Below are 26,037 nucleotides of genomic sequence, written 5' to 3'. Positions count from 1 at the left end.
CTTTTTTACCTTTATCTCTAGAGCCCGGATATTAATATATTTTCATGTATTATTGTCAGACTCAAAAATGGGGTCAATATTGTATATATGATATATGCGATATACATATAAAATGCAGAAATATAATAGGGATGGTGTTAAAAAGATGCATAATGATAATTTTAAGAAAGGGAAAAGTGAGTGGAAGAAATTGGAGAAACAATCAGTACCAGAAGGGGTAACAATTGGGTGTGTTGTTTGGTCAGGCTGGGCGTGGGCGTGGAGTAGTGCCACGTGGCCGAATCGGTGGCCCGCAAACCCGTGGGCCGGTCAGGGGGGGACGCAACCCCGCAGCTACAGGGGCCCGTGGGGTCCAGCGGCTGGCCGCTCGTGGGGGGGTCCGCGCCAAGGGAAGTTTACCAGGTGAGGATGGTCTGTATCTCCACAATGTATCATCTTTTATCTACTTAATTTATATTTATAATCTTTATACTTATACTTTCTTTCATTTAATCTTATATTCCGTTTAATCCATCTTATTATTTTATTAATTAATTAATTTTTTTATTTTTTAATCAACGTCACTAGAATCATTTATTCCTTCCTTGCTTTTTTTCTGTTAATCCTCTTCTTTTTTATATAAGATACATCTTCCATTTAACCTATTATCAAATTACTATTAATTAATATTTAATATTAATTATAGAAACATTGTATCGGTATGGATCACTTGCTTTTATATTTATATCGGTTTTTAAAGGAAATGTAAATTTTATTTTGTTTAAACGTGTTATAAGAAAGGGAATAGTAATATGTTTATGTTGAAGACTATTATTATTTATAATACTAATTTTATATTATATTTCGCATATTCTCACAGCTTACAGCATTAGCACTTCTTGCTAGTTTGCTATTGTATTGATTATATCCTTCTTATCTTTTCTTCGCATAAGGATTATAAAATAAACATTAGTTAATATGTTCAAAGTAGTACAATGCTCGTACATATAGTAGTATTAAATTCTATATATTACATTTATTCATTATTTTTGTATTCAATGAAAAAAAAAAGATGGACGTTTTTGATATTGTTTATATATCGCACAATTTACAGAAAATGTATCTAGCTATATAAATAGCTCCTATCAAGTAAATTGACACATTGAATCTTTCATTTGATTATGTTTAAAAATAGCTCCCGCAAGCTTTGCAATTTAGTAAGATTAAAAATAATTAAAAAAAATAATGTCTAATTTTATTTGCGTTTTTTTCTTCATTTACAGATTTGCTAATGAACAGATTTTCAATGAGCGCAAGATGCTTTTGATGAAAATCGTATAATATTTTGATTTCAATATGATTGCACGTTTCTATTCAATATCACGGAATTCCATATGATTCATATTACAGTAAAAGATTTATCCTGCTTTCCTTCCATCCTGTATTCTACCCATCCGACGTTGATAAGAATCTAGGTTAGTTGTTAATGGACCAATATTATAATTAAATATATATATATAATATATATATATATATATATATATATATATATATAAATTTTATATATATATATAAACAATTTCTAATTATACTTTTACATTAACAAAACAAAATTATTCTATCTCATTTTACAATGTAAAAACATTAATTAGAATCATACAGTTATTTATAATATCGCAATATGATTCTAATTAACATATTTTTTGTTTTTGTTTTTTTTTCTTCTTACAAAAACCTATTTGCGTTATATCTGAAAAAATTCATATTCAGAAAAATCCCGAAATTTCTGAAGAGGAAAATAGAAATTTGACTTGCAGTAAATAAAAATAATAATATCATGAAAGATCTTTTTTGTTGCTTTCCCTGAGAGGTATAAAATTCTTTTTGTTCTTTTTTTTTTTATTTTAGATATTTTTTTTTTTTTTTTTTTTTTTTTTTTAAATTAGGAACCTAAACAATATCATTACGCGAATATTATCAATATAACAAAGAAATATTATCTTTCACAGCAGGTAAACGAAAATTTGACGGGGGTCACCAGAACCAGGGGGAATCTAAACGTCGCTTCCAGAGCAACTGGGGAAACCAACCCCTCGCCCAACAACCACTGGGCAATGCGTACGGATTGGCGAGTGTGAATGGTGGCAGTGGTGGTGGTGGCGGTGACATAGGATTTGGAGGAAGATCTGCAGCGCTCGGCGGCGTTTCTGGCGATGATCACGAATGGTATCAAGACTCATATCAATCGTGGAGCTAACTTCTGCGTGTATGTGAGTGAATACACACGAACATACGTATATTGATATAAACAAAAAAAAAGCGCGTCACAAGAGATATAGAAAGTGCGAAAGGGAGAGAGAGAAAGAGAGAGTGAGTGAGAGAGAGAGAAAGAGAGAGAGAGAAAGAGAGAAATAGCATGCAGGGTTAAAAAAAAAGAAGTATAGAAAAAAATGAAAAGTTAGCGCAGAAGAGAGGTTTACGACGAGAAAGAGAAATCAATCTGTACTATTAATTCTTTTTAATCGGAATTATTGTAAATGTTTTCACAAGAAAATGAAACAAAAAAAGGGAGAAAGAGAGAAAGACAAAAAAAAAAAAATATAACGGAGTTCGTGCTCTGCGCCACCACCATCGCCCGCTGTTGTTGTGATTATGTACAGTGATGTGCCACTGGGACTAATTATTACATCGGAGTGACCACCCACCCACCCCGTACTATTATTATATTACGATAATACTAATACTAATATTAAGTACCACTACTGCATTGTCACATTGTTTACTGCCAAGTGTTAAAGAACAGCGATGTTGACATTCGGATTGTGATGGCTCGTATTAATTAAGAGAACTCATGGAAGCCTGCGGTTTTTATTATGCGATGAGACTAGATTTTTTTTGAATCTATGCAATGATGAATGAGTAACGTGTGCGTTTTAGATAGAGTTTATAGTTGTGAGGAGATTTTTGAGGAGGAGGAGGTGGTGGAGGAGGGGAGGGGAGGAAAGAAAAGAAACAAAAAAGTTCAGTGTGAAAGTAAATAAGTGTGTATGTAAGAGGCACAACGTGATTGAAAAGGAAACATAAAGCGCCAAAGGAATGATAAAAAAAGGAGGAAGAATGTTTAGGGGCGTGGTTAGATAGGAAAGGCGCGAGCCATTAACGAGTGAATGAGTGGGAGAGAATGTGATAAACGTATGTGTGTGAAATCTTGAACGAATTCGCTTATAGAGCGGGGATTAGAAAAGATGATAATAATAATGAAAGAAAAAGAAAAAGAGAGGCCGAGTAACAGTTGGAAGAGAAAGGGTGTCCTTTAAAAAGGAGCGTGTCTTTTTTGTGTGCGTATGTGTGAGTGGTAGAGCGCGCCAAGCGCGCGGCTAGACCTTCTATTGTTGGTCTATAAATGTGTACAGTCAGTGAAACTATTATTATTAAGGGTCGGGCAAGCTTTGCGAAAGTAGAAAAAGCGAAACGTTTGTTAGCCAATGGCTCTGCGGGTATCTCCCAGGTTCGTTCGGTTATGAGATATAGTTATGACGAGAAAGGAAAAAAAGAGATCTATTTGGTCAAAAGTATTGCTCATGATTGAGGAAAAAAAAAGAAGAAAAAAAACCCACTTGTACAGTAAATTTTTTCAATGGCAGTATCGGAAGTATAGCGAGGGTAAAACTCGGATCTAAATTATATTTGTATTTATTTGTTGATGTGTTTTTTATAATGAAAAGAGGAAGTTAAAAAAAATCCGTTGACGGCTAAGAAAAAAAAAAAAAAAAAAAAGTAGGGAGAAAAAGAAAGAGAGAAAGTGGATAAGGAATTCTGGAAGAAACCTTTTCTAATTTTTTAGATAAAAAAAACAAAAAAAAAAATAAGAAGAAAAAGAAAAAAAAAAGATGTTAGTTCGCCCAATTATTTTTATTTTATTTTTTATTTTTGCCAAATGCACAGAAAATGTTTTTAACGATTGATATTGACTGGCTAGAAATTTGATGATTTATAGTTATGAATCGAAGTAGGATTACAAAATGTACGCAAAAGTTTTAAAATGCATGAACACATACAGCACACGTTTTGAGTGTTGACTTGTTGTTATTGTTAGCCTGTTAGTTAATTAGTAAGAGTTGTAAGTGCGGGCTGTAGTTGGTCCCTGTCCCTGGAGCCCAGACACCCCCTGTTCTGGAGATTATTTGAAAAGGACAAAAAGAGCATACGCAAAACAATTTATATTTTACACGCACCCCCGAACACGAAGTTAAATAAAAGAAAGAAATAAAGAAATAAAAAAAGAAAAAAAGAGAGAAAGAAAGAAAGAAAAAAGGAAGGAAAAAAAAAGAAAGAAAGAAAATTATAATGGACGACTGCATATCAAACCTCTGCTGTTTAATTGCACACTAATGAAACGAGGCTATCGTATTATAACGTTAGCCTAATTTGATATGAAATAATATCAGTAGGATGGACGAATAATCATGCGATCGAAAGAAATCGGTTATAATGACGTGTATCCGCCATTGACTACCCGAATAAGATTTATCTGAATATCGTGTTATGAGAAAGCACATGAGATAAATGGTCTTACACATAACGAAAGTATGAAACAAATAGACGTAACCATGGACAAAATGTCTGGATGATAATCGATTGCTCGCAAACCCTCGTATTTATGAGCATTTTGTTAATTTTTATTCATGTTTTACTTAAGTCTAGTTTTTTTTTTGTCGTCGTCGATACCGTTTTGTTATTGGCGATTTAAGCAACATCTAGTAGTAATCATTAACTTCTCCTCTCCATTCTTACTTCCTGTCCCCAATTCACGATCATTGTTTAAAAAAGAAAAAAGAAAAAAAAAAAAGAAAAAAAAAACTACCAATCCCAAGATCAAAAATATTACATTAATAACCATTGCCATCTTTCATTCCTCCTGTCCCCCTTTTTACTCATTATCCAATTACCGTATTTTATATCTACCTACCTATTCTACTTACCTACACACATCCTATTTATAAAAGCATAATATCGAGGATATAATACTATTAATATTAACAATATAATAAGGATGATATTGCTAATCATACTGAGTGGGTTTTTGTGACATGATAATATTTCAATATTAAAAAAAAAAAAAAAAAAAAAAAGTAATTCTGGTTTCTCCGAAATTGTAAGTAAAGGATGATGGTATAAAAGCAAGGAAAAAAAATATATTGTAGAATGGCAAAGATAGAGAGTTTCGGCTTGCGGGGGCAAGGAAGCTTAACTGGCAAAAGCGGAGGCAGTTCACGGTGACGAGACTTTAGACTGATCTAGGTACTAGCGTTACGATATTGGCCCCGCCCCGGCTTATAAGGCGCCCCAAAAGTATCACTCACCTCCTCTTTTATACTCTTACCGGTGTGGCAGCTGGGGTGCCTGGGGGGTTGTCGGTCGCATTTAGGATAATGCACCACTGTGGCTGGCGATGCTATGGCCACACACGCGCCCTTTTACCCGGCCAATGCCCTAATTCGCGGTTTACACATCCTTGGGAAACTTGACTCTTTTTGGTTGGCCCGTATCAGGCGGATGTTGTGTGATTTTTGGGTCGATCAATTTATGTTAATTACGACCCAAAGACGTGTTTTTTAATTATATATAAATATATTATATATTATATTCCTGCGAATATGCATTTTGTGACGTGATGTTATTTAGCAGTAATAAGAAAAGGAAAAAAAAATGATGAAACAAGGGAAAAAGAAAAAAGAAAACATCTAAAAAAAAACAAACAGAACGAACGAACGAACGAACATGTTATGTTTCGCGCCACATGTCAGCTCCACGGCTATATCAAAAATCGAATAGACCAGAAATTTTTACAACCAAAAATTCTTATCTCATTACTGGATCATGTTGTTCAAATTTATATATATATATATTTATATATATATATAAATTTCTTTTTTTTTTCTAAGTTATCCATCTACCAATTGCTTTGCTTTTTTTTTTTAATTTCCCGCAATTTAAAAGTTGCCTCTAATTTTAGTGTGACGTAGTTAAACATAATGATTAATAACGAATTTAAAAAACAATGTTAAAATGGTTCCTTTTTTCGGGCTAGGAGCTTGATTTAAAGTGTCAAAGATTTTTGTGTATGACCAGATGTATTCTACATGTCTCAATAAACAGTTGTATGTGAATTACCTTTCATAATCACTGTTATCAGTTATTTTCATCAACTTATACTTATCCATCTCTTATTCCCCCCTCTACCATCGCATAATTAATAATAATAATAATAGTAATAGTAAAAATACTCGATTAGATTGTAAGGTAAAATTAAAAAAAATAACGAATACAAAATAAAATCTAACTTGATTAAATATTATAAGAAAATTATTACAGGGAATATCTTGAACAATTTTTATAAGATTTTGAAGGAGCTTTAACGATCATGTTTTCAACCATGAACATCATCACACGATTCTTTATAATTAGTAAAAGAAGAAGAAGAAGAAGAGGAAGAAAAAGAAAAGGCAACTTTGTCACGTTCGAGTAATTTTGCCGCGAAAAAACATTCCTCCCACTCGGTATCGCAATCATCCCCTTCTACTCAAAGGTCTAGCCAATAAGGACGCACCACTCACACCACTGCAGCCCCCTTGTGACGACCTCTGTCGGTAGCGAAAGAGGGTGTGTTAGGTTAAACGGTGAGGCGATTGTCATCGCGTCGTTCTTCGTGCCGATTAAAGAGCCGACTTAGACGATACTTGCACCTCTGCGGGTGCTTTTTCGCGTGTATTTGCCAGTGATGGTTCCGCGTTGCTTCCATTACCTTGACGCCCTTATTTTCTACACCGTTAATAACCAAGAACAAGAAAAGAAACAGAAACAGTGCACGGTAAAATGAAAAAGAAAAAAAAAAAAAAGGAAAGAAGAAAACCTATATATAATAGATAAAAATTAAGCCGATCAAATGCTAATAAAAAAAATTAAATTTATTATTTACTTTCTAAAAATAAATTTGTATGCATTTTACGCCAAAACGGTGATCGAATTTTATAAAAAATATATCTGTCCAAAATGTCAATTAACTAGTTCATTAAAGTAGAATAATAAATAATAAGATTAAAAAAAAAGAAAAAAGAAGTTCATGAATGTCCTCGTTTTTGGCGTAACTGCATGTATATATATATTTTTTTTTTTCCAAGATAAAACGAGCTTTGAAGAAGTTAAATGTTTTAATTTGTTGTACACAGATATATTATGTATATTGAGAGAAAGAGAGAGAGAGAATGGTGCGTGCGTCGTGCGTGCGTGTGCGTGCTTGCCTCGTGTGTGCATGCGTGCTACCAGTGGAAAAACGGATCCTTGACTTTAACATACGGTAATGGTATCTTTTATTAAAAGAATTCTCTCGAAAGAGAATCCTTTTCATCCTTTGGATCTTATTCGATATGCACGGTCGGGTTTATATGCCGCAGAGGGGTGGTGACCCGAACTCTAACGGGTGGGACCATGATACACATATACTTTTGCAACCTACATGTATGGGACATTGGTAGTGTCCCAAATATGTGGGATTACTTTAAGATATATATACACACACATATACACAAATACATATATATGTTTTTTTCTCTAATAAACTGGGTCAATTAGATAGTTCTTGTTGTTTAATTACTTCTTTGAAAAGAAAAAAAAATTATAATAATAATAATAATAATTGGAGGTACTGTTATTGACCTTATTATCACCCTTTGTTAAGCATATGGGTGCGGTTTTGATTTATTTATATTTTTTCTCTATTTTTTTCTGTTTTTGTTTTCGACCTTTTTTTTATTTGTCTTTTTTACTGAAAACTCGTTCACGTTTTATTACTCTTTCAAGTAGTCATATTTATCGGGAGGAAAAAAAAAGAATAGAGGGAAAATGACGTTCGATCGTTCCACCCTCCAGGATATGAAAAAGAATGTGCCTTGTTCAAGGGCGTGGCAAATTCGTTATGCTGATCGTTGGATCAGTTTAATTCAAATATGATACTTTTAATGATCGTTCTTATGTAGGTCAGTGACGATACAAAAACATGACCTTATTTTTTATTTTTTTTATTTTTTTAGTCTTCATAAAATAATAATCATTGGAAACCTTTAATTGTTATATTAAATTCTTTTTTAATTTTTCGAGTATTCATATTTAGTTATATTATTAAAATTATTTATTGAATTTATTGAATATTATTGCAAATGTTTCAATATGTACTAACTACTTTTTATAAATATTTAAAATTTCTTGAAAATATAACAATATTTGTGTTATTATTTGTTCGTCTAAATATTGCAGAGATTTATTTGAAATTCAGCGGCATCTTGATCCATACGCACGTACGTGGCACAAAACTAATACTTCGTAAAAACTTCAAGCCTCGTAAATATGTATATGTATTTATCCATAAGTCTAAATCAGGCTTGTCGAAAAACTGTTTTTTTATGTTAAAATATCCTCGTTTATATATTTTATAATAAAGAAAAAATTACATATGATAAAAAAAAAAAGATTCACTAACTGTGAATCGAATGTAAACGTCATTATTTTTAATTATTTTACTTGGAAAGACGAGTGATAGAAGGGAAGAGAGTTTTTATGTAAAGTTGTCAAGTGCGATGAAGGATGAGAATGACCATAAATACTTAATTCAATACCTCTGATCTAAGCAATTGATTATTCTTTTTTTTTTTCATTCAATATTTTTAACTTACGTAGGGATGTCTATAAAATATTGATCATACTTTACAGATGATCTTTTGGATCAGTTTTCCTTATTCTTCCTATGTGTGGAATAGACACTGACGATATGGTAATTATTGTTATTAATCTTTATTGACTACTGTATTTTATCATATTTATATAAAAATATGAAGATAATTTTATATACATGTCCATATATTATATATTTCTTATAAGAAATGTAATTATTATCACAGGATGCAGTATGGCTTCAGTACTTTGGCATATCTCTGGAAATAGTTATGCTTCTCCTGCCTTTGTCTTGCTCTTACTGTTACTCTGCCCACACAATACTACAGGTCAGTATTATTATTATTTTTATTATTATTATTATTATTATTATTATTATTATTATTATTATTATTATTATTATTATTATTATTATTATTATTATTATTATTATCATCATTATTATTATTATTAAATATAGGCATAACATAATATTAACATGCATAATTAAACATAGAAGATTGGATAATGATAATATTTTAGGATATTTTATTTAAGGATAAAATCCTGTTTTACAAATACTCAATATATATTTTGTTTAGATAGTTTTCAATTACTAATAAGATTTTTAAAAGAATTATAATCTTTTTTAATTCTGTATTAATATGGTATGGTGTGTTCCCGGTGGCGGTGGATATTGTTGGGGTTCTTTGATTCATCATCATTCCTGAATTCAGCCCGTGAGGTAATTGAGGCTCCACTGCCACAGCAAGACCACATTCCATCACTGCCACCACCACCGGGACGTCTCACCACTGCCAAAACACCAAGTACGTTATTTATTTTGGTTCAATAAACTAAATCATAATAGTTTAAATATTATCACATCATAAATATATGTCAAAATAAGAATTTTTATTCTTAGAGATGCTATGGATCCATTTATGTAATAATATTTATACTGCATTTGTATGCCATAACTATATTTTACAGATGAGCTTTTATAAACACATTTATTAAAATTATGATTTATGAATTACAATATGTTTACATTGTACTATATTTGTTTTTAGAGTGTGATCAAAAATTTATAAGCACTCCTGATGGGCCCCAAAATGGAACTTTCTATGCACCTGCACTGATAAATCTAGAAGGAGAATCTCGGCAGTGCGTTTACACGTTTTTAGCAGGACCACGTCAACGCGTGGAACTTATTTTTACTACATTTGGTCTTCGAGGCACACCACCAGCGTAAGTAATATAACAAATGATTATTGATTATAATATATTTCTTTCTAAATTGCTGTCCTAAATGTATTTCTGCTGCCTATAGTGGATCTGCTGTTGGAGAATTACCTGCGTGAGTTCCATTTTTTATGAATGTTTATTAAAATATTAAGTTCTATCCAATAATTCAAGAGAATTTTATAACCGTTTTAATTTTTTTATAAAAAATTTTAATATTGTTTTTCTTTTTTTCAGTTGTAGCCATGAATACATGGATATATATTCGGAAATTCGTTCAGAAAACACTACCAAGTTAATAGAAACACCATTTGGAGGTCGTTTCTGTGGCCCTATTCCTCCTCGAAAACGTGTTTCTCTTTATCAAGGCATTGCTCTCAGTTTTTATACTGACAAAAATATAACGTTACCTAGCTTATTCAGTGGGAAATATACTTTTATCAATGCATGTAAGTTGTTTAAGAAAGAAAACATGTAAAAATAAATGAAAGGTTTTTTTATTGAATATATGATTATAAATAAATTAATGTTATATTTATATAGCTGAATTCGAAGTTGGAACACCAGTACCAAGTGCACCATGTTCTTTCACAGTAAATTCAGATGCTAAACGTACTGGAAACATATTATCTCCCACTTATCCAGGAACTTATCCAAAAGATCTTGCATGTAGTTATCAATTCATTGGAAAAACAAGTCAAAGAATACGCTTGGAGTTTCGAGATTTTGACTTATTCTTTGGTGGACCGCAGTATGTATTTTGATTTCATAATATTTTTTTATAACATATAGGAATAATGAAATGAAACAATGTTATATTACAGTTGCCCTTTGGATTACGTAAAAGTATATGATGGGCTCGACAATTCATCTGCTGTTATTGGAACATATTGTGGGCAACAACGAAATTTGGTGTTATATTCATCAGAATCCAGTCTATTTGTATTATTTGTTACTCTTCAGCGTACAGCGAATACACAAAATCGTGGTTTCAAAGGAATTTTTGAATTTTCAGAAAGTTTTGTTAAATTAGGTAAATATTTATATATACATATACATATATTTTAAAGATATAAGCAAAGATTAGATTTAAAATTCGTAATTACCTTCTATGTTTAGACTTTATAATCAGTTATAATGGTGAACATATACGAGGATCGGAATGTGATCAGAAGATTTTAAGTAAAAAAAAATCTTCTGGATTTGTGGTTAGTCCTAATTTCCCGTTTCCTTATATGCCAAAAGTTGTATGTCGTTATTTTATTTATGGAATGCAAGATTCACAACATCTTGAACGTGTTCGCTTGGAATTTGTATCATTTGAAATTCCAAAAAGTGAGGCTAAAGGAGAGTACGTATAATTATATAAATATATTTACATTATAATTATAATTATATACAACCATATATAATTAAAATTATATTTTTTTGCTTGTTGTTTATAGTTCAGCATGTACCGATGGTTACTTAAAACTATATTTGAAAGGTCAAGAAGCAACAGATTCTTATGATAAATTTGATTATGAATTATGTGGTATGAAAAGTAATCCAGAAAATGTAGTTAGCGATGGCCCAAGACTTGTTATGGTATTCAGTAGTGGAGAATTGCAAGGGAAAGGTTTTAAAGCACGGTAAATATCAAAATATATCAAAGAGAAATATATATTATATATGTTTGTAATATATGTTTTTATATATTCTACTCTTTTTTATATATTATAGGTATACATTTGAAACAGAATATAAAATACCTGGAACAGCAGAACCAGATGGTACTTGTACATTTAAATACAGAAGTTCCTCTCGAAAAAGGGGAGATTTTAATTCCCCGCGATATCCTAGTAATTATCCAAGTGATACAAATTGTACTTATTTCTTTTATTCAACGCCAAATGAACAAGTGACATTGATCTTTGACCATTTTAAAGTTAGAACCAAAAATTTGAATGTAACGTCCGGTCACTATGGGTGAGATAAAAAAAATAATTTTCCAATCTATATTAAAAGATTGGAATTGGAATACTGTAATATAGATTACGTTTTTAATTCTATTCTTTTACAGGTTTGAATTATGTCAAGATGACTGGTTAGAAATTTATATTATGTATCGCGATAATACAGAAAAATTAATAGGCAGGTATTGCGGTATGACTGCTCCAGGACCAGTAGAATCAACTCTTGGTGCTCTTGGTTTAAAAGTAATTTTACATTCAGATTCCGAACTTGTTTATAGCGGATTTAAAGCGCGTTATACTTTTGAGGTAGCAAAACCAATTTTTGGAGGTAAGAAATTAAAGAATATAATATTCATTTATTACTTCATTTAATATCATAATATTATAGATTGTGGATCAAATATTAGCAGTCTGAATTATGGAGTAATAACTAGTCCTAACTTTCCAAATAAATATGATGGGCCGTCGAAAAATTTTGCCAGTAAAACATGTAATTGGTTCATAAGAGTACGACCGAATCAACAAATATTATTGAATTTTGATAAATTTTCTGTAGAAGGTGATCAAACTGGTAAGTAATAAATACGTATGTATTATATTGTCTTTTTACATACATATATATTATATCATTTTTTTTTAAATGTTTCTTTAGCACGAGGTTGTCCTGCAGCGGTACTACGTATGTGGTATTCTAGTTCGTCCACGCCACTTGAGCTTTGTGGTGTTAAAAATGGTGATTCCAAGTGGAGCTTTTTATCAGAAGATAATAATATGCGTCTTAGGTAAATGTTTATTTCTTATATTCTTTCAAATAACTTTATGTTATAATGATACTAAATAAATATTGTACATAATATTTACAGTTTCATATCAGCAGATAAAGCGGTTGGACAACATGGTTTCAGAGCAATATGGACAGAGATAAATAAAAATAGTAATTGTCCAAATCAATTTCTTTGCAGCAAAAATAAGTATTGTATTGCAGAAACGTTGAGATGTAATAATATCAAAAATTGTGGGCCGGACGATTCATCGGACGAAGAGAACTGTAAGTTTTGAAAATAATAGATATTTTCAAAATTTTCTTTTAATGTATTTTGATGTTGTCTTTTGCTTATACGATTTCTATATTCACGTGAATTATTCATATATAGTAGCGTAGTACAATTGTGGTTATTACTGATTTTCACATTAAAATTTGTATGTATTCTTATTATATATTTAATACCATGTATAAATGGTTCACAAATGTATTATAAAAAAGTAATTAAAGGACGCACAAATAATTTGGTGTGAAGTCTGTTAATAACTACATTTGTACATGGAAGTGTCTTTCTCTCTCTCTCTCTCTCTTTTTCTATATATATATATATGTATATATATATATATATATATATATATATATATATATATATATATATGTTTTCTTTTTGTATTATGGAATTTTTAAATATTTTATTAACATTATATGACGAGATACATGACTCGTTCAGTATTAATGAAATGAATGTATTTATTAAAGGTACAAATGCAATTTTATCTTATAATCTTATTTATTTTTCTGGACACAGTAAAAACATTAATGTTTCCAGGAAAATATATTATATATTAAATATTATACAATCGTTCTTGATTTATTTTTTATTTTTTATTATTTTTAAATTTAATAGCTTCCCTTATAATCTCTCTTTCTAAATCTTTATACTATTCACTACTATCACATACCTGATAAAATCCCAAGCAAATATACATATACCACATAAAATTTGTAGATACTGCACGAAGCATGTATTATCATGTTTGTTTCAATAAAAGAGAGACGAGTGTTTTATAAATTATATGTATATATGCAGTACATATATAGTTATTGAATAAATTATAAAAAAATTAATTCTTAACAAAATATAGAATACATAATAATCGATTCCAAAGCGTCGATAACACAAAAGTCACTCATAAAAAAAGATGATACGCGATGCCTATACATACTAAATTTTAACTTCTGGGTAAGTAGTTGTACACGTGTGTACAGGTGAGAGAGTGGTAGGATTGAGCGGATGAATGCTTGTGTGGTGTCGCAGGTGCAGCATCAGCCCCATTGTCACCAGCACTGGCTGGAGTCTCTGCCATGCTTCTTCTCTCTCTGTGCTTTGTGTTCGTGGCCATCTGAGCCCCTCATGAAGCTTCCGACGATCCGGCATGTTATGATCTCCCTTATCACGTGAGTTCTCTCACAGTATTGCACATCATACCACATGAAATTCTTGAAGTGATTGATGTGTTTCCAATAAAAACGGCTTTCCTTACAGCAATTGCTGAGTCATTGTTTTTTGATAGACAAGTTTTGTAAACATTATGCAGCATTAATAACATTAAAAACATTAACGACTGTTAGTATTGGTCATTGATATCAATGAATATGAAATATGTATTAGGATACTAAACTAAAACAAATTTTTTTTTGCTAATCGTACTACCCATATTAATTTTTCAAACCTGTTTTACAGGAAATATTATATGGTGTCATTTACTTCTTGTAAAGAAAATTTACTTCTTGTAAGAAAAATACAATAATTTTTGATCACTACAACAACATAAAATCGGCAATTTCTACAATACATAATTTCTTTAAATATTAAAATTATATGTGGTAACACTGAAATCAAAAAGCATGCAGGATGCTATTTATTATATCCCTCTTAATCATATAAATGCATGTGTTTTTATATTCTTTTTGTGAGTCTTGCAAAATACTTCCTGAATTGTATTGTTGACCTCTTTCTCTTGTAGTTTCCATCAATAACCTTTGAAGTTTGCAAATAAAAATTTATGATCATCTATATTGACACCAAAACCCTTCTAAAAACTCTAGCACTATAGAAATTGTAATGAATTCTATTTGTTAGATGTATTGTGATCAACAATTTTATTGTGTTTAGGTGCTTCAATGATATAAAAAAAAACAAAGTTTGTACATATTGATAAGATGTACATAGATATTTCATGTGAGCTTTAAGAAAATACTGGATTATATATATAACAATACACAGTCAAACAGACTTTATTCATAAATTTACAGGTGCTGCTATGGTACCAACAGATAGCTATCTCATCCCAGCAATATCTGCTGCAGCTTCTATTTTAGTTGTTCTGTTTGTATGCCTGCTATGTCACAAACTTAAAAGACCTATTCAAGAAGTTCACATTGATGATCTACATCAACGTGTAGAAGAACGTCATCACTGCTATCACCATCATACTCTTCTGCAACATCACCAAGATCATATTCATGAATTTAATCAATATCAACTTGAACAACCAAGCCCACCTAGTGACAGTGACGCTGAACAAGTATGCGGTGATGAAACAAGTAGTCCAGATAGTGTGTGACCGTGGCCACTTGCAGCGTGGTTACAATTCTGGAATTCCTTGTACTTCTCCACGTTGCTTCCCAGACTCTTTCTAATGTGTAACTAGTTGTTATTGTTGTTACTGTTGCTGCCTGATGGGAGCAACTTACACAGTGTCATCAGCACTCACTATTACATATGTCAACACGTTCCTTTTAGATTCAAGTGAGACAAGAAACTGATGTAGATGAGTCTATCGATCAATTCAAATACGATCGCTTTTACATCTTATTTGTACAGAATATATTATTTTTATTCAAAACATAAATTTACTATGTTTCAGAATATAAATTTTATCAGCAATACTTACGTGTGCTATATTCATTATACTATGCTATCATAATATTACTAGTTATATTAATGCTGCTATTTCATAAAATATATAATTTGCATGTAATATATTTTGTACAAGTACAAGTAGGCAATGTCTTTTTACTAATGTGAATAATAATATTGCAAAGTAAACTTTTTTGTACAATCTATTGAAAATGGTCTTCATGTATCTGGTAATATATATAAATAACTGTCTTCTATCATTATTCATGATTAAATAAGGTACATTTTCTTTTTCAATTGTTAATATATGAAAAAAATATCAAATTATACATACACACCCACACATCATGCAATATAAAGATTTTCAATTTCTTGTTTTTATTATGTGGAAAAATTAAAATCAATTGGTTAACGAGTTTAATAAATAATATTATAATGCGAGACATAATTAATTTTATAATAGTTTTGCTAAATACTCATAACAAGCATTAGTAAATGTAATACTGAAAATCAATTAATTAAAAATACTTTCTATTGTTACTTCAGCACACATTATACTATAATTTACAACTACTTTTAACTGCCAATTTACTTATATTATTTAACTCTCAAAAATTAATATATATATATATATATATATATATATTTATTTATTTATTTATAGATTTTATATTACAAACAATTTGCAAATTTTTTCAATTATATATTTAAGAAAACTACTAAGAGAATTTTAATATATATTTCACAGTAAATGCTGCCATGGGAGCTAAAACAAAGTATATTCTAAACTATCTTAAATAAATTTCAAGGTACATCTTATAAGAGGATGTAAACTAGCAAACAAGGATATATGCAAAAGAAGGAAGGTCAAGTATATATATATATAATATATATTTGATAATGTTAATTAACATATTCCAGATTTCTTGAAATAAAATCTTATATACATTGTGTACTACATTCCAAAATCTATTAAAAGCATTTTTTCATGTTTTGTAGAGTATTGAAACAAACAATAATACAGAATTGTAAGACTTTGTAATATTGAACCGCCGTGTTCAATTTCTTTAAATATGCGGAAAAAGTTACGTGATATACATAATAGGTAATTATATATGTATATGTACATGTACATAGTGCAGTTTTAAAATGATGTTTATTTCAATACACACTAAACATTACCGAAAAATTATAAGCGTTCTGTATTGCGCTTCCGGCTATTAAAGAGTTATTGTATACGTTTATAATTTCTACAATCTTTTTAAATATATTGACTGCACGAAGTTACTAATTAGAGATATTTTGGTAATATCATATACAATTCTTTTAAATATAATCCGCAGATTTATCATCTATAAAGTCTTTTGATCTCTATTAGAGAAATATTTAATGTGCAAACTTTATAAAAATGCAAACTTTTGTTCGAACTATATTATAAATATTAAATGCAACCATCAGCATTTTTATTGTGAGAGAAAAATAATAATTTTGCATCTATTAGCAATATTGTTTCTGTATAAATCAACACAATGTATATACATATAATTTATGTAATTGAAAATGACATATTAAAAAGCAATTTGGATAATATACTACTACTTTAAAATTATATATAATACAAATAGGTGTATAGTATAGATATATTAGTAATATCAAAGAATTACTATATAATAGTGTATGTCTAATGCTATATTTGTAAGTATGAAATTTGCTATATAAGCAAGGCATATTGATTAGAAATACTTAGATTAGCTTAGGTACAGTACATATGGTATTATCCAAGTATGGTACAATCTAAGCATGTATTAACATATATGAGAAATTTTTCTCAGAATATCAAAAATTCTGGTTATCTATTTAAAACAGATTTGAAACAAATTTTAAATCAGAATTCCAAATGAGCACATTATTATAGAACATCCAAAAGGCAAGTATAGACATTTTGGTAAGAAAATCAATATATGTTTTGTAACAAGAGCAAAATTATATACACCTGCACTGAGTATAATAGGACCATATATATAAAGAATATCATATTTGTAAAAAAAAAAAAGAAAATTGTTTCAGTGGATTTAGTAAACTTGTGTATTCTCAATTATTATCAATACATTGCATTTTATTTTGTTGTTACTTGAAAATAATCGTTTTAACATGTTGTTTTATTATAAAACTATTTCATTTAATCTGTAATATTTATTTAATTGAAGTATTTATATTTATTGTCCAAAGTATTTAAAAAAAAATGTAATATTTATTTTTTTTACTACATTTTATTTAATTAATTTCTACAATAAATAAGATTTATTGTGTTTATCTACTTTTATTTATTATAAGTTGAATCCATTGAAAAATTAATTATTTGGAAAAATTGATATAACTTACATCTATATTAAACATAATGATTCATAATATATAGAATGCATTTTAAAAGACCAAAGAAGTGTGTTAGCTATTGGAATAGTATTTTTTGGCCAATTTTGGTCTTTATTATACTCATTAAATTAAATAAAATATAATTATAATTAAAACATCATGAATATATGCTATGAAAGATTAACTGCTGTAAAAATCAATATAAAATTGCTATAGAAGCAAGGACCAATATTAGCCAATAAATATAATCCAAATATTGATATTTAAAATAGGAATTAACAGAATAAGCATATATACTGAAAAATATGTTCACTACACTTTGAGAAGTTTAAGTTAAATAAAATGTATAATCATATTTTATGAAAAAATGTAATGCAAACATTTTGCATTTATGAATATATTCTTTTTGTAGTTATAGTTACATTATAACTATAACAGCTTATTCATAAACATGATAAGATTGATGGTTCACAAAAGTTATATCTTGATATTTCTTATTGTTGTATCTTTAAAAAAGTATATTTGTTTTTTAGGAAAATGTTTTTTTTTTAAGATTTTTTAAACACATTATAATTTCTATTAATAACAATTAATAACAATTAATAACAATTAATAATAACTCTATTTTAAACATATAACTCTTCGATAATATAATATTGTTTACTATAAAAATGACAAAACTCATGATGCATAGTAGTTTATAAATTAGCAATAATTCTAAATATTCTTTTGTTAATTATGCTAGCTGGTTTAGCATATTTATAGAGTAAAATTCACTCTTGCGTTTTGTAAATCGATTTCATGATAAGACTAATATTTTTTTTTTTTTTTTTCATTATTTCTCGGTATAAAATACTACTATTATACTACTTTTATAATCACTTTGTTTATTCAATACAAACACCACATACAATTATCCTTACTGGAAAGATATATAGATGATAAGTGTAATATTTTTTTTTATATATATATAACATAATTTTTTTATTAAGTATATTAACACATGTTACTTCGTGTACCAAATCGGACACGTTAAAAAACTATTTAAGGAGTATTTTTTACTCCACATAAATCCAGTTTTTATAAAAATAAGTATCAAAGGCAAGTAAATGCATAATACCATCCTCCATTAATATTATATAAGATAAGTAATTAATTTAATGCAATATTATATAAAAACTTATAAACTATAATGGAATGTTACTTGATAAGAATAATATCACTTTTGAAGAAACGACTATTAATAATTGTACCGTAATATATGTAACAAGTGTGTATAAGTAGTAAAGTTAGCATTTAAATTGTTAACCAATCTAGAAATAATAACACACAAATTGTCAATGTTGTGTCTACGGTATGAGTCCTCAACAATGAAAATACATTTGTTTAATAAAACAATTTTATATTTTTTTTTACACCCCATATAGCCGCGTTTAATATTAAAATAACAAATTTATCATGATAAAGTAGGACTTGGAAAACTAGAAAGGAAAGAATTTGTTGTATTCAAAAATTTTTTTTTATTATACAAAATTCCAAAATTTGGCAAAAATACAAAAGGAATATTATACTTTCTGATTAAAATGTTAACATTATATGTTGCTCCAAAAGTAAGTTTACTTTTGCTTTTGGTTATATTTTTTTTCTAAAGCATTATATTAATTTATCAAATAGAGTTTAAGAATTACAGTGAATCTGAGATATCTATTGGTCTAATTGGATATCTAATATAAAAATGTGTTATATTAAAATATTATGTTTATGTACACATATAATAGTTATATATCTAATGTAATAATATAAAAAAGCAGCTCTAGTATGTACAATGCATTATCTACATTCATATTTATTTTATATTATTTAAATAAAATATACTATTGTATTTGCTATTAAATATGAGATTATAAGATATGTTAGGAAATAGTTGTCAAGATATATATTTTGAAAATATCCTTTCAAATATTGATAAAGCTATTTATGCATTAAAATTATAAGCGCATTGAACACTATAACAAAAAATAGCACCAAATAATTAAATTGATATTATTGGTATACTACATTTTCCAATTTACAAAATAATTATACATTTCTATTTGTAATTCTAAATAATCTTCTAGTTGTTTTACAAATGTTTTAGCAAGTAAATAAAAAATCAGTTTGTCTTATACATTAATCTTATAAAGTGTTGAAAATTGATCTTGCTTACTTTGTATATCTGTATGTGTATTATATAATATGTATTATTCTATATGTAGTATAAAGATAGATATATATTGTTTCTATTGTTATTATGAAACTAGTCTCTGTGTAAAACTTAAAACTATTGCATTCAGTAATGTTGATAGTACCCAAAGCTTTATAAGAATTATTCATAATATTTAATTCATACTATATAATATATAATATGTAATATATAATATGTAATATATAATATATAATATATAATATATAATATATAATATATAATATATATGACATATATTATAGTATTATATAATACTCAAATTATAGTATTGCACATAAATTTATCTTTACAGAAAAAACATTCAAATTACATTCTTATTATGAAAGATAACTACATTATTAAATGGAACTGAATAAAACAAATTATAATGTGAAATTATTACTACATATAATAAAAATAATATATGATTATATAACACAAAGACAACTGAATTTTCTAGTTTACAAGTATTTAAAATCAATACTTATAATAAATAAACAATGTATGTATTTTACCTATATTTACATTCTATAATATAAGACCATACATACATTTTAATCAAATTACAAAATTATAAATGTATAATAAATTAATATCTTTTGACTCTAAAATTCTCTGGCAATGAAGTCTTTTTTCTTATATTTGTTTATTTAAATCTACATGTTATAGGACTCGTCAAAATATTAATGTATATATTGTGCATATATTAAAAACAAAAAAAAATGAATTTGTTTTATAAAAATTAATATATAATAAATAAATAATTGTTTATAATTTAATATTAACTTAGTAAATAAAAATAAAATTAATATTTACAATACGTGGCAGTAAATTATTATGTGAAGCTATGAGAGTACTATTTCATTAGACTAAAGAATAGGATACATTTTTGTGACCTGGTTGTTTGTGACATGTAAATAAAAATAAATATATTCTATATAGAAAGTAGTCAATACAACAAGGCACAGCATGCACCATTCACAGAAGAAATAATAATTTTGTTATTTAATAATGTTTATGTGACATCTGCTAATTTTAATCCATAAATTTCCAACTATATGTAATCCATAGCATACTTCATATGCGCTGGTCAATTCTTTATGCAACCACATAAATGGCATTTTATTATTGGTAACTTTATAGTCTTTTATCTTACCGTTGAAACATGCTACCAATTAAAATAATTAAACATAATATTAAGTCAGATTTTACTTGTACATTACTCTCACTGTTTGTCTCTATCAGTCTTACCCTCCTTATTTTGTAACATTTTCTTAACACATTTAAACATCAGCACAAAATGGTTTCATACTAAATACAAATAGTACTAAATTGTCTGTTTATAGCTTTGAAGCCAAGATGATAAAATGTATTTCATAAAAATAAAAAGTTTACTCAGTAACTTCACCTGCGAAAGCTTCATGCTGCATTAAACAAACCTCATCAATATCAGCTACTACACATAGTTATTTATATGTATATATGTATATATATATATATATATATATATATATATATATATATCTATATATCTATATATAAAAGGTACACTATACCTGAACATACTGTTCATCGTCTGTATCTCCATTACTGCATTGTTCCAAGACATTACTTGGATTTATCTTTTCATAGTCTGAGTTAAATATACTATTATTATCTTTAATTTTTTCATATCCATCAATATTTGTTTCAGGTTTATAATTATTTACCTGTTCATATGGTGGTTCTTCAGATGCAGCAACACTCATGTATCTTACACTTTCGTAATTTGGATCTCCATGACTTACAGATTCATAATTTGGATCTGTATCACTATCACCAGGACGGCATACTGAAGCATAATTCGGTTCTCCCGAGTCATGAGGCATGCTCTCATAATTTGGCTCGGAATCTGTATCTTGATCTAGATCAATTCGTCTTCGTAACCTAACTTTTTCATATCCTGGATCCTCACTACTTGCGTTACTAACTTGTCTGTGTTTATAAGGTGTAGGATATGTCAATAATAAATCAGGACCATTACGTACTGATGCTGATGTACTTTGATAATCATTATTTCTTAAAGATTGAAGATGTGGTATTTCATAATTAGAATCACAAACAGGAAAACTTCGGGCAGCTAAATTTCTTTTGGTATTCACAGATTCATAACCATGATTAATATCTTGATTTAATAAATTTGTATCTCCATCAGACATTCTAGATAATTTTAAACAATTATTTTCCATTTCAGTGTGAATATTAATAACAGTATTTGCTGGTATGGTGTAATGAATAGTATCATGTTCTTCTTTTTGTATTTCTACTGAATCATGACTAGACCATGATGCTCTACTAATTTCTATGAGACTAAGTTTTCTATTTGAAGGTGTTACTTCTGGGTGTAAAACGTTAGAACTTGTAGGACCGTCACTTTGCTCTTCAGCATCTCTTTTCTTTTTCATGACTTTAGCATACATATCTTCTAGAGATTTTCCAGTTGATAAATTAGGTCTTATGCGTTCATCATTTTTCGCTCTTTTATCGACAGCCGCATATGCATCTGAAACCGCTTCTGGTGGGGGAGGTAATGGTGAATTTGCTTGACGTTTTTCTGGTTTTGGAGAACCTGGGTTTATGATAGAACTATTGGCACTTGATGATGATGCTAAAGAAAAAAAAATATATATATGTAATATCTTTCTTAGTTTAGTTAGATTACAAAAGTTCATAAAGAATCATCCATAGGGAAATTGTGATATAAAATTACCGACCTTGTCTTGAATGAGCATGAGCAACATGACGTAAACTATCAACACTTGGTGGTTGTGGAGCAGTATGTGTCTCTTCAGAACGCAATAATTGTTGATTAAATGAATTTTGATCACTATGTGTAATTCTATTTGCTTCTAATATTGTAGGTTGAATTTGGGCATATGTTTCACTGCCACTAGTGTAAATTTTTTCTTGTTCATCAATAGCTGCATACATTTCATCTGTTGCAATATTATGATAATATAATAAATAAATAAAATAATAATTACATTTTTTGGATTTCAATTAATAAAGAGAGTCAAATGATAAATATATTTTAAGAATACCTGAATCATCTGATACAGTTGCATAATGAGGATCAACAGGTAAACGTGTTGGTTGATTTTGTTGATAAGCTGCTTTTGTTTGTGCTAATATATTAGCTAAGGGTTCTCGTACACTTATACTTGTATATCCTTCTATGTAAATAAAATTAGAAAATAATTTAAAATCACTATGTACTATAGATCTCTTATTAGAGCTTAGTATTTAATAAACTTACTAGAATCCTGAGAATCACCACTAAAATGTTGTGATGTACTATGTTGCGATGGTTGTGGTGGATGAAGAAGTAACATAGCAAGAGGTGGTGTCATATATGGTAGATCTTGATTGGCTTGTACACCTCCAGAAATAGCATTTGCAGCTTGTATATCGTTAGAGTTCTCAGCACTTAGGAGTGAATTATAAGATGATGATTTCCGAGTTCTTGGAGGTGCTACTGGATTTCCATTTGTATGACTTGATGATGTTGATGGTTTATCAACATTAGTCACTTGAGTACTGCTATTCCTATAATATTTACAGTAGATTAAAATTCTGCTATATAATTTAATTCAAGGTAATTAAAAATAAATTTAATATGTTTATTTTACCTATGTGATTGATCAGCTTCAGATTTCTGAATACTTTGAAGTTGAGCATACGGATGTTCATCTAAAGTAGATATAAGTATTAAAATTGATAATTAAAAAGATAAACTAATTCATATTGGTATTATTATTGTATGTATTATTTATCTATATATACCATTTTTAGATGTAGATGGTGTAAATCTTGTAAGTTGATATGTTGAGTTATCTTGAACTAAAGAAACTTGTTGAGAAAGGCATTGTGTTTCTCTTTCAGATTGTTGCTCTTCTGTCAGAGTATCAAAACAAAATTTAATAAATGTCATTATAAAAATAGGAAATCTATCTTTAAAAAGATCTTGTATAATTTTATATATACCTGTATCCTGAACTGTAGCATACAATTCAGAATTTATTTCACTAGTTTCATAAATATCTTGAGATACGGATTCTGTAGCAACTTCTCCTCTATTTTTATCTTTTGGTATATCTGGTAAGCTTCTATTAGCTCCGCTTGTTCTATGAATATAATAAAAAAATAATAATAATATATATATATATCTTTTTTTTTTATTCATATAAAATTAAGACATAAACCTTTTGCCATTATCTGTCGTATCTTGTGCTGGTAGAACTTGAGTAACTTCCACGGATGGTAATGTATTGAAATCATCATTTTCAGAATGATTAATTGTTACCATTCCACATAATCCAGGAAAGTCGTTTCTATATAGATATATGATTTTTTTAATGATTTAATCAAAATCAATATAAATCAGTGATATATAGAGAATTGAATACAATAAATTACTTTATACAAGAAAAATTGTCTTTAGCGTCATTGACATCTATATGATCATTTAGACTTACTTAGTCTGATTGCGTCGACAACTGCAGATACAAGCGGCAACAAGACCAAGAAATGACAGTAATGCTCCAACACAGACAACCCAGTAACACCAGGCATTTTCTTCAACTAAAGTTTCTATCATGTTATAAACTTCCTCCTGAATATAGCTTTGAACCTACATCAGCAAGACTATTACTATAGCCTTACTGTTAACATAACCTGAATACACGTAGACACTCTATATAATTACTGTTCATTAATGATATATCAAGTCATTTTCAACAATTCTTTGATCAATTTATCGTTAAATAATAAATCAATCAAAAAAAAAACACAAAACGAATTATAATTCACACCACAGATAAATTTATTTCAAACGAAATCCGAAGAAGTCCAAGCAAACAACACAAATTAGATCCTAAATTATATATTCTAGTAGACACACACTATACATCACGTTCTCAATGCACTATCCACTTGCGGATGAAAAATTTATTCATATTACTGTCATTTTTCAAATAAAAATTAATAGTTGTATAAAATAATATTAGTTTAGGTCATTATAATATTTCAAGCATTCTTTCTATAATTTATGTTATTATACACATTATAATTTTAGATCTTCGTTAAATTTGAGCGGAAAAAATAAGTCAAATGTATGCGGATAAGTAATTATCGTTCTAAAAATGATACACATATATATATACACATGCATATATATGTATATGAACTTTTATCATATGTATATATGATATGTATATATATATATATACACACGAAAGTAAATGAAAAAGAAACGTAGAGGATTTCCACGACCGTTTCGTGTCTTTACGGAGATACGATTACCGGATAAACGAAAGTCATGCCACTCTTGCAAAATGCCGGCTATATATTGTCTATTAAGAGAGATAGAGAGAGATAGATAGAGAGAGAGAAAGAGAGAGAGAGAGAAAGAGAGAGAGTGAATGATAGAAAGAGGGAGGAGAAGGGGGAGAGAGGGAAGGGGAAATTCTAGTCGATGAAATACAGAATACTAAACTATATTTCTTGACCTTTCTCTATTTGTGTCTAATGCCGAATTCATTTCTTTAATTTGACATTGATGTCATATATATATATAGAGAGAATATATATATATAGAAGGTTCTTTGACAATGAAAAACAAATTACACTAATTCATCTATTGATATGAATAACAGGATGTAGTAATTATATATAGCATTACTTGATAACTGACTATAGTAGAGAAAGTGTATAATTTGAACGATCTGTTTTGTTTTATTTTTGTTTATTTATTTGTTAACGAATATATTTCAAATAATATATATACGTATATAACGATATATATATCATTCCTATATTTATATATAAATGG

The 26,037-nt window shown here is 28.5% G+C and overlaps 3 protein-coding genes across 25 annotated transcripts in view; 2 read left to right on the top strand and 1 right to left on the bottom strand.

Moving 5' to 3' along the window:
• The window catches only part of Syp (synaptotagmin binding cytoplasmic RNA interacting protein), a 25,987-nt gene extending 20,876 nt beyond the window's left edge, over positions 1-5,111 (top strand). For 7 of the 13 annotated variants that reach the window (XM_085660681.1, XM_085660682.1, XM_035883995.2 and 4 more), the window contains exons 11-12: positions 246-411; positions 1,989-5,111. In XM_085660681.1, coding sequence (XP_085516807.1) covers positions 246-411; positions 1,989-2,236 — 414 coding nt within the window. In that variant the 3' untranslated portion in view covers positions 2,237-5,111. Of the gene's footprint in view, positions 1-245; positions 414-1,988 lie in introns of those variants that run through there. The other 6 variants (XM_085660687.1, XM_085660685.1, XM_085660684.1 and 3 more) reach the window with 6 other exon arrangements.
• A 1,240-nt stretch (positions 5,112-6,351) lies between these two features.
• LOC118449463 (CUB domain-containing protein 2) lies at positions 6,352-16,109 on the top strand. Of its 10 annotated transcripts, XR_014982816.1 has the most exons (19): positions 6,352-6,850; positions 8,746-8,806; positions 8,934-9,035; positions 9,423-9,515; positions 9,759-9,936; positions 10,019-10,045; positions 10,168-10,379; positions 10,474-10,681; positions 10,755-10,963; positions 11,050-11,281; positions 11,376-11,561; positions 11,653-11,898; positions 11,993-12,213; positions 12,274-12,456; positions 12,538-12,667; positions 12,749-12,933; positions 13,967-14,106; positions 14,825-14,890; positions 14,965-15,026. XR_014982816.1 is itself a non-coding variant. In XM_035884023.2 (17 exons), exons 3-17 carry the CDS (start codon positions 8,942-8,944, stop codon positions 14,053-14,055), a joined length of 2,493 nt encoding a protein of 830 aa, XP_035739916.1. In that variant the 5' UTR covers positions 6,352-6,850; positions 8,746-8,806; positions 8,934-8,941; the 3' UTR covers positions 14,056-14,818. The 10 variants fall into 10 exon arrangements, 7 of the variants coding, with proteins under 7 accessions (XP_035739916.1, XP_035739917.1, XP_035739918.1 ...); XR_004840417.2 differs by lacking the exons at positions 14,825-14,890; positions 14,965-15,026 and adding an exon at positions 13,794-13,891 and having other exon boundaries at positions 13,967-14,818; XR_004840416.2 differs by lacking the exon at positions 14,825-14,890 and having other exon boundaries at positions 6,353-6,850; positions 14,965-15,106.
• A 4,641-nt stretch (positions 16,110-20,750) lies between these two features.
• On the bottom strand, positions 20,751-25,559 carry LOC118449465 (uncharacterized). Of its 2 annotated transcripts, XM_035884030.2 has the most exons (10): positions 24,683-25,558; positions 24,410-24,538; positions 24,192-24,331; positions 23,991-24,101; positions 23,837-23,897; positions 23,464-23,753; positions 23,249-23,380; positions 22,922-23,143; positions 21,878-22,815; positions 21,697-21,801 (listed from the first exon to the last, which is right to left on the bottom strand). In XM_035884030.2, exons 1-10 carry the CDS (start codon positions 24,802-24,804, stop codon positions 21,787-21,789), a joined length of 2,160 nt encoding a protein of 719 aa, XP_035739923.2. In that variant the 5' UTR covers positions 24,805-25,558; the 3' UTR covers positions 21,697-21,786. The 2 variants fall into 2 exon arrangements, with proteins under 2 accessions (XP_035739922.2, XP_035739923.2); XM_035884029.2 differs by having other exon boundaries at positions 20,751-22,815; positions 24,683-25,559.
• Positions 25,560-26,037: the final 478 nt, after the last annotated feature.

This window comes from Vespa mandarinia, chromosome 12 (assembly GCF_050613455.1).
Source record: "Vespa mandarinia isolate Hongniang chromosome 12, ASM5061345v1, whole genome shotgun sequence".
In the NCBI taxonomy this organism is placed as follows: Eukaryota; Metazoa; Arthropoda; class Insecta; order Hymenoptera; family Vespidae; genus Vespa; species Vespa mandarinia.
This window is presented reverse-complemented; position numbering and strand designations above follow the sequence as displayed.

Coding starts and splice junctions, on each gene's coding strand:
- LOC118449465 (XM_035884029.2), bottom strand. CDS start 24,804: ATGATAGAAACTTTAGTTGAAGAAAATGCCTGGTGTTACTGGGTTGTC. Junction 24,332..24,409: donor ACGACAGATAATGGCAAAAG/GTTTATGTCTTA, acceptor TTATATTCATAG/AACAAGCGGAGCTAATAGAA. Junction 23,144..23,248: donor AACTGTATCAGATGATTCAG/GTATTCTTAAAA, acceptor ATATTGCAACAG/ATGAAATGTATGCAGCTATT.
- LOC118449463 (XM_035884019.2), top strand. CDS start 8,942: ATGGCTTCAGTACTTTGGCATATCTCTGGAAATAGTTATGCTTCTCCT. Junction 10,380..10,473: donor ATATACTTTTATCAATGCAT/GTAAGTTGTTTA, acceptor ATATTTATATAG/CTGAATTCGAAGTTGGAACA. Junction 10,964..11,049: donor AGAAAGTTTTGTTAAATTAG/GTAAATATTTAT, acceptor TTCTATGTTTAG/ACTTTATAATCAGTTATAAT.